General features: G+C 37.8%; 3 protein-coding genes across 3 annotated transcripts; 1 reads left to right on the top strand and 2 right to left on the bottom strand.

Annotated features, from left to right (window-relative positions):
* Positions 1–553: 553 nt before the first annotated feature.
* On the bottom strand, positions 554–1,114 carry LOC109146934. The gene has a single exon (XM_019294585.1). It carries the CDS (start codon positions 1,112–1,114, stop codon positions 554–556), a length of 561 nt encoding a protein of 186 aa, XP_019150130.1.
* A 3,749-nt stretch (positions 1,115–4,863) lies between these two features.
* On the bottom strand, positions 4,864–6,007 carry LOC109146940 (ethylene-responsive transcription factor WIN1). The gene is made up of 2 exons (XM_019294591.1): positions 5,829–6,007; positions 4,864–5,679 (listed from the first exon to the last, which is right to left on the bottom strand). The coding sequence occupies exons 1-2, from the start codon at positions 5,906–5,908 to the stop codon at positions 5,187–5,189; spliced, it is 573 nt and encodes a 190-aa protein (XP_019150136.1). The 5' UTR covers positions 5,909–6,007; the 3' UTR covers positions 4,864–5,186.
* Positions 6,008–7,568: 1,561 nt separating this feature from the next.
* LOC109146939 (5-methyltetrahydropteroyltriglutamate--homocysteine methyltransferase-like) lies at positions 7,569–8,512 on the top strand. Its single transcript, XM_019294590.1, has one exon. The coding sequence runs from the start codon at positions 7,622–7,624 to the stop codon at positions 8,495–8,497; it is 876 nt and encodes a 291-aa protein (XP_019150135.1). The 5' UTR covers positions 7,569–7,621; the 3' UTR covers positions 8,498–8,512.
* The last annotated feature ends 402 nt before the right edge of the window (positions 8,513–8,914 follow it).

The raw sequence follows: 8,914 nt of genomic DNA on the forward strand, positions 1-8,914 counted from the left end.
ATCAGTAGCTAACAAAGCGGAACCAACATTAACAATGGATAAACCTGTACCACTGCCGACTCGGAGTGTCTCCGGACCATCATAACCTGTTGCAAATGTCAGCAAGGAAGAATCAGGGGTGGCATGATTCGTAGCACCAGTGTCCGAAAACCACTGTTGAGGGCCATCTACAGAACCATCATCACCAGAAACAGCCACATGCGCCTGAGGAGCCGGGGAATCAAGCGTAAAACGCTGCCAATAGGAAATAGCAGAGTGACCTTGCTTGCTACAAATCTGACATCGAGGGCCCGAACCAAACCGCCCCCGGCCACGGCCTCCTCCTCCACGCTGCTAAGAACCACTGCCCCGACCACCATGACCTCCACGGTTGACAGCCGTAGCGGCCGGTGCACCAATAGGGACGCCCTCATCGGAGCAGATCCACTCTTGCGATACTAGAAAGTCCGCTACCTCCGTTAGCGAAACAGGAGCTCCACGCGCCAGGGTCACAACCAATGGCCGAAACTCAGGGCGTAGACCACGGAAGACATATAAATTTTGGTCGTCTAACTCAACCTGACGACCGCGCGAGAGCCAACTCATCAACCAACATCTGCGCACGGCCAAGATAGTCGGAGATGGAAGAATCACCTTGCCGTAGCGCTTGTAGCTCGCCGAGCAGTCGTAGGGCCTGAGACCGCGTCGATGAGCCTAGGGTTTGCTCAATGGTCTGCCATAGCTGTCGTGATGTGCTTCGACCGACAGCGAGACGCAGAGTCTCCTCGGACAAGGACGAGATAAGCATCGAAAGGATGGCCTTGTCTTGTCGCCGCCAAGAAGCCTGCCGTGCCGAGAGGTCTGTAGCCGTCGCGCCGGAGCTTTCGGTAGTCGAGGTGGTCGCCGAGACAATCGCCGGAAACGGCACGGTGCCATCAATAAAACCAAGAAGCCCTTGACCTTCGAGGAACGGTAGCATCTGAGTTCTCCAGAATAAATAATTCCAGGAAGTTAATTTCAGGGAGACGAAGTGATGTGCCGAGGAAAGACTATTACTGACGGACACCGGAGGAACGTCGGTAACAGTCCGTTCAGAAGATCCAAGAACAGAGCCGTCATTACCGAGGGTTTCCATAAGAGAAAACCAGGATAACTGATACCAGATGAGAATATAATTGTGTTGTGTTGATTGATGAATCTGAGAGTACAGAGAGCGAATATATAGATACTAGATAGAATCCTAGTCTAACACGAATAAGGTAGTCCCAGTCTAATACTAATAATATAGTCCTAATAATAATAAATTTATTTTTTTATATTTATCATCCAACTCATATGGATATGTAAAGCTAAGCTAATTAATTTTCATGTAGTATATTCATAGTTTTCACGTTGGATCGGAGTGTACTTTCTAACAAAGTACAATCCTCTCATTTATATACTTAGCTTGCTCTTACCTAACTATAGATGCAATGTGCGTTCACCAAATCACAAGATTCTTCATCCCCAATTCAAAAAAAAATAAGATATTTATGATGTATATTATTCCTAAAAAAACTATAAAATTTCGATTACCTAAAAAAGAAAAGAGGAGCATTTTTTCTTCTTTCAACTTTTGTTTAATTGAGGTGGCCAAAAAGTTTGGCCACTATTGAAAGGCGAAAATTTTAAAAACCTACAAAAAATTTGAATTTTAACGATTAAAGTGATTGAAAATTTTGAACACTTATTTAGTGGCAAAAAAATTTTGACGGCCAAATCAAATTTCAAAATTTTAAAATTTTGAATGATTCTTTATATATTTGTCTCCTTAGTTCTACTTCACATTCCATTAAAAACCCCTATTATCTTTTTTTTTTTATTCATTCACTTTTCATGTTGAAATACTTCGAGCAACAACTAATGGATCTTTACCAACGTAACGGTCTTTATCACGGAGTAAAAAAATTAGGAAAAAAATGAAGGAAATTAAACATCAAGAAATACTTACAAAAAGTCAGTTCAAACGAGATTTTGAGAATGCTCAAATAGAAAAGAGTTAGTATCACGTGGCCAAGACATGTCTTAGAGTGGCATTAGTTTTTTATGCCTTGGTGCACCCATCACTTTGGTAAAAAAAAAAAATAATAATAATAAAATTAAAATTAAAATCAGCTCAGAAAATTTGTAAAAAAAAATGTCATAATTCAATTTTAATATTGGACTAGCAGGATGATATTAAGAAAAGTAAAAAAGGGATTTATACGCATATTTTCAACATTTTGTTTTTCAAAATTAATGCAGATAATTTCTTAACCAAAGCATCTCTATCTTTTATATTTTGTTTTTTTCAGACAAATTAAATATGTTACGATAATGTCGTGCCAATTAATGATTAATAACGGTTTGGGTATGAAATAGGATAATCAGATCACATTACATCAAACGCAATCTGATTGTTACTAATAATATAGCAGCGTGATACAGACATTCGCCTAAAATGACATTATATATTTCCCAGATCAGAAGTCTAATGTTTTTAGTTAAATGTCATCAATTAAACAACATCATTTTATTCGAAGTCTGGGAATTGACAATTTCTTATAACTGTTTACACAATGACCATTTTAGATTATGATGGTTCCACGTCATTTCAATATCATATAAATACATCTCCTTTCAAACAGACGGAATATATATATATATATATATATATATATATATATATATATATATATATATATATATATATACACACACACACACACCATGGTTGAAAAATCGCTAGGCGCCCGCATATTTTTTTTTTTTAAAAATTGTTTAAAATTTTTAATTTTTTAAGACTTGCTAATTATAAACTATTTAATACTTTAATAGTTAATACTAAAATATTAAATATTAACCTTGAAAACATCTAGAGTTTAAATAATTTAGCTTATTTCGCTCAAAACGATGTCATTTTTAGAGAAATAACCTATTTAAAAAATAAAAAGAGAGAAGAATACATAATCAGCCAACTAGGCGGCCTAGTCGGTGCCTGGTATGAGGCTTAGTCGGCGCCTAGCCGATCGACCACCTAAACCACCGATTATTGTAATATGCTATGCGGACAGGCGACGCCTAGACGAGATTTTTGCAACACTGATATGCACACACACACTACAAATACAATTGTTGATATGTAATGTACATTATATTGCACTATTACGTGTCAACAATTACACTTGTAGTTGTTGCATGATATACTTTAAGTTTGAAATATTTATCAAAATATCTATGTATTTTTTTCTTTACTTTACATCCATTGATCATCGATCATAGATAAATGGTTAAAATTGGTCCACAATTTTTACTTAAGTGTCAGTTCTCATTTGATCATATATAGAGAGTGTTTGTGTGAGAGAGGAGGGTATTATGTATGGTTAATATGCCCATTAAATTATTTATAATTGAAATGAACACAACTTATGGAAATGTACATTATGTTAATTAATTAATTATTATTATTATTATTATTATTATTATTATTATTATTTTAAAAACACACTTGTATAGTAAGTACTATGCATCATGTTAACTGAATTTGCATGTATGTTGTACTAAGAGCATCTACAATGGTTAAGTTTTTTTTTTTTTGGTTTTTGAAAAGCTTCTGTATGTGTGGTTAAGAAAGAGAATATGAGAGGGGAAAGAAAAAAGAAAAAAAAAAGTAAAACTAAATTTAAAAAAATAATAACAATATAAAAAGATAATGCCAGGCGCGTCTGACGTGCCAGCGGGCGCGTGCATTCTATCTGTTGTGCGCAAAACAAGTGATAATTTCGAAAAGTAAAACACTATTGTTCCAATATTCATTTGTTGCAGAAGAACCCAAACCATTCTCTCTCCATTTTCTCTCCCTCTACATCCTCATTTACTATTCCAAAAACCTCAAATAAACTATTGATAATATGCTCTAATTAATCAAGTTATGCTTTTTTGCATTTGTATTCAGTGTAAGAGGAACCGATTGATGTTTCAGAATTTTCTTAAAATTACATAGTGATTTTTTTCTTAATTAATTAAACGCAATGAAAATATAAGTTCTGATCACAAATTAAAATAAAGAAAGAATATTAAATTTTACCACACTATGCATTGTAGTGTTATTGTTTTTTTTTTCTTTTTTTTTTTCATTTTTTTTTTGTGACGAGAAAAACACATAGTTACTGTCCAATAGTGTGTATTTGGTAAAATTCTACTTATATGTAATATAATTTGTAAACTGTACAAAAAAGATAAATTCAATAAATTATACTGTGGACTATAGTCTATATTACAATTAATCACGAATAAGTAATGTATTATATGTTTATTTTTCTAAGTAGTATATTAAAAATGAATTTTAAGAAAATAAACTTATACACTAAAAGTAAATCTATCAGTAACCTATGACATAATGATTTGATGAAGAGAATGTTGATTAAAATTAAATTTATAATTCCTCAATAGGAGAATTATAAACCACACGTTCAGTTCAGCTTTCGAGACACAAATCAAAACCACAAAACAAGCCAAACAGTTTACATCAATAATAACAAACGTTGGACCAAAAGGGTTGCTTTCTGGTCAGTGATGGAAAGTGTCAGAGAGATATACAGACTGATATTTCCAAATTCCAAGCGAGAAGTAAAAGTCGTCCATATATATATATATATATATATATATATATATATAACCTGAACCCACTCCATTTATTCTTCTTCTTCAATTCTCCCCACCATTTTCAGTTCTGTCGGCGCGTGAAATTTATGTCTTTTAAACAGCAGAACCTTAATTATTTCACCAAACTCTTTTGGAAGTCCAAATATATATATATATATATATATATATATATATATATATATATAAAAGGTGTGGAGATAATACAACTTAACTCACAATTATATTTAATTTCACAACGTAACGTAACCTTAGCTTGTACAAACCAATTCAAACACAGTCTTGGACATACTATATTGCACATGTTGGTTTTCCTACCTCTAAGGATAAAGGACAAATTAAAGTATCCCGGCAACCGGGTAGGGATAGGGATATGATACCACTCCTCCTTCAAATGATTGATTAAAGAAAGAAAAAATATATATGATAACTTAGCTTGTAAAACAAATATATAGTTGTTTTTTCGTTTTATTTTGTTTATATATATATATATATATATATATATGAGATCTTATAACATACTGTGATTAATTCTCGTTTAGGAGTTCCTCGATCATTTGCAGTGCGATCTTCTCCTCTTCGTTCACTGTCTGATTGCCGGCGACAACGACAACGTCTCTAGTGTCTTCTGAAGTCTGTGAGGACAAGTAGTTTTCTTGCTTCGGCGGCGGCGGCTGTTTGTTTCCGAGCTCGACGGTCATGACCCAGTTGGAGTCGGAGGATGCAGCGCCGGCGCGTTTCTGCCAGACTCCGATGTTGGAATTCTCGGTGTCCAGCCTTAAGCAAGTGAGCGACGGCGACAGTGATTTGCAGCATTTCCGGAGCTTCGCGCTCAAGATAGCAGAAAGAGAGCTCGAAGAAGAAGAAGCAGAAGAGGAAGACTTATCTTTACTGTCTTTGTTAGCCGCCACCGGAAAGTTGGTCTTCGCATTCCGACCGTTCATCAAGATAGCCGCCTCGTCGTAGGCTCTGGCCGCCTCCTCCGCCGTCTCAAACGTCCCCAACCAAACCCTCCTCTTCCTATATATATATACACGCAAATTAAAACACAAGAAATCAATTAAGTATATATGCATGCATGAGTCTACATTTGACCTGTAAACTAACCGGCATCCCGACATTGATATAATAATAGAAAGTGGATTATTATTGAAATATGTATAGCATACAATAAAGGGTGGCGAATCTCGGAGACCCAGGAGCCCCAGTGGCGCTGCCTGACACCTCTGAACTTCTTGGACTGAACCATTGTTCTTTTCTCAGAAGGTGTCAGAGAATTGAATTGGAGATGAAGTACAAAATAGAAACAGCAGAGCGGAAATGGAAAAATATAATGAGAGAGAGAGAGAGAGAGAGAGAGAGAGAGAGTACAGGATATATGAAAGCTGCGGGCTGGGATGAAGCGGAGTGAATGCACCACTCGGCATTGAAACTGAAAGGTTTAGTTGTGGGGCACCATGCATGCCCAAGTCGTTGCTCACTTTAGGTTCAATTTTAATCTCGAGTAAGAGCTGTTTATTAATTTATTTTACTATCAACTATCATCATTTGCTAATTAAAATTACAAAGTTAATTGATCTCGTACATATTTTTGAATAATTAGTGTGATTTTTCTTTTCACAAAAGAACAAAGAAAGGCATAGTTGTCGGTGAAGGAGAAGAGATCAACCATTTGCAGCTCTTCTGTGGTCCACCATTCGCACCCTCTTTAACCCTTCCTATACTACCGCCCTCTATGGCTTTCAATAAAGATAAAAGAATTTTGTTCCATGTGCACTTCAATTTTCTTTTCTATTACTGCTGGTTATAACCGTGAAAACTAAAATTTGCAATTTGTAGACTTTTTCAGATTTACACATTTAATGTTAATATTTTACATATTTAGTATTAAAAGTTTGCACTTGTAAAAATGAAAATTACATTGCAATTAGAGTTTCGACTTTAGAATCTTATGACTGAATTTTTGATTTTATTTGTTCTAGTGGTTCACTTTTTATTGCTTATGTTGGAGGATAAAATAGCGTAGGGTTATTTTTGTCCTAATCCTTCCGCTCTAACCGCTTCATATATAACCATATATAACCTTCCTTCTTCCTTCTTCTCTGTAATGTTTTTACACTTTATCAAAATAACAATCAATCTTCTTCTTCTTCAATCTGCTCCATCTCTGCTTCTCCGATGTAGTCCATATTCCAACATGGTATCAGAGCCGTGTTCCTACGCCGCCGCCGCTGTCTCTACCGTCACCGGCGTGAAGCAGGAGACGCTGGCTACCACTCCGATCGCACAATCTCCAGCCGCACAATCTCTATTCGTGCGATTCCTTTCTCGTATTGTTCCAGAGTTAGTTCCGCAGAGGAACTCGATCAATCGTTCAGTTCCGCAGAGGAACTCAATCAATCGTGCTCACAGGAGCCTCAACTCAGATGATCTAGGCATCTCTGAGCAGTTGAATAAGCTGATGTCTCTCCTTCAATCCCAGGCGATGGAGAGAATTATTGTTACGCAGTGTAACAACAATGCCGACGCGCCAGTCCGATCAACATCACCAAGGATTCCGCAGAGGAATCTGAGTTCGGAGCAGCGGACTTCCGTAGCCGATCCGCAGCGGAAGGCGATCCAGGGAGCTTGTCCGTCGTTTCTGGTCATTCAATCACTAGTTCAGGCGATCTCCACAGCTGTTCCGCAGCGGAAGGAAGGAGCTCGTCCGAGTTTTTCGTTGTCCGGCAAAGCTAGGAAGCCGAACAGTGAAATCATGAGAGAAATTGATAAAAGTGAAACTTCGAGTCAGAGAAATTTTTCCGGCAAGGTTTCGGAGTTCAACGAATGGAAAGTGAAACGAAGCAAGGATGCGTCTGAGATGAATGACAACAATGTCGTTTCATTCAATTCTGCTTTAAAATCTGCCGTTTCTTTCTCGCTCCGATCATCTCTATACACGCATATCCCTCTGTGTCTAGTCATGGCGCTTTTCCGAGCTGCAATTTCCGGTAGGATCCTCAAGTCCAGCACGGTTGTCGGAGCGCGATCCATGTCGTCATGGTGGCGAAGTGTCGAGCCGGCTCCGAAAGATCCGATCCTCCGCGTCACTGAAGCTTTCCTCGCAGATCCTAGCCCCGACAAAGTCAGTGTCGGAGTTGGAGCTTACCGTGACGATAATGGAAAGCCGATGGTGCTCAAGTGTGTCCGGGAAGCAGAGCGGAGAATCGCGGGTGGGTTTAACATGGAATATCTTCCAATGGGAGGAAGCGTTAACATGAATGAGGAATCTCTGAAGTTGGCCTATGGGGAAATTGGATTTGACACCTACTTCTCCATGGCCAGAGGAAATGCCATTGTTCCTGCAATGGAAATGACTAAGTGGTTTGATACAAACTACCACTTCATTGTCCTCGAGTTGGGTCCTGATGTGAAATTCAGTTATGTTTCCGACAAGGCAGTGAATGAATACAAGGAGGCTATGGCACTTGGTGTAGATAATGTTCTTATTGGACCAGTGTCATACTTGCTGTTATCTAAACCTACCAAGGGTGTTGAAAAATCATTCGCATTGTTGTCCCTTCTTGACAAGATCCTTCCAATCTACAAGGAAGTTATTACTGAATTGAAAGGAGCTGGTGCTTCTTGGATCCAGTTTGATGAACCAAACCTTGTAATGGACCTTGACTTAGTCCGTGGATCTCAGACCCTTGATTTGATTAAGGGTGGATTTCCTTCTGGCAAGTACTTGTTTGCTGGAGTTGTTGATGGAAGGACTCTGTTACATCATGCCATTCTTTGTGGCAATACTGGAGTTGTCAAGATTCAAAAACAGAAGCCAGTGAGACAGGTGTTATGATCTGTGCTAGGTACAAACAAGAAGAGTGCCTCAAAATCTTACTAAGACATGGAGCTGAGTTCATGATGAAGAATGATGCTTCATGTTGATGGCATAAGGAGGTCCACCATCCTTGGTGGACTCAATGAGTAGCCTATGTTTGCAGTCCTCATTACCTTTTGTGTTTAAGTTGGGCATGTAGAATCTACACGCTCCAACTTACGGGGGGGTGTTGGAGGATAAAATAGCGTAGGGTTATTTTTGTCCTAATCCTCCTCCTAATCCTTCCGCTCTAACCGCTTCATATATAACCATATATAACCTTCCTTCTTCATTCTTCTCTGTAATGTTTTTACACTTTATCAGAATAACAATCAATATTTTTCTTCTTCAATCTGCTCCATCTCTGCTTCTCCGATGTAATCCATATTCCAACTA

Source organism: Ipomoea nil, unplaced genomic scaffold, assembly GCF_001879475.1.
Source record: "Ipomoea nil cultivar Tokyo-kokei standard unplaced genomic scaffold, Asagao_1.1 scaffold1952, whole genome shotgun sequence".
NCBI lineage: Eukaryota > Viridiplantae > Streptophyta > Magnoliopsida > Solanales > Convolvulaceae > Ipomoea > Ipomoea nil.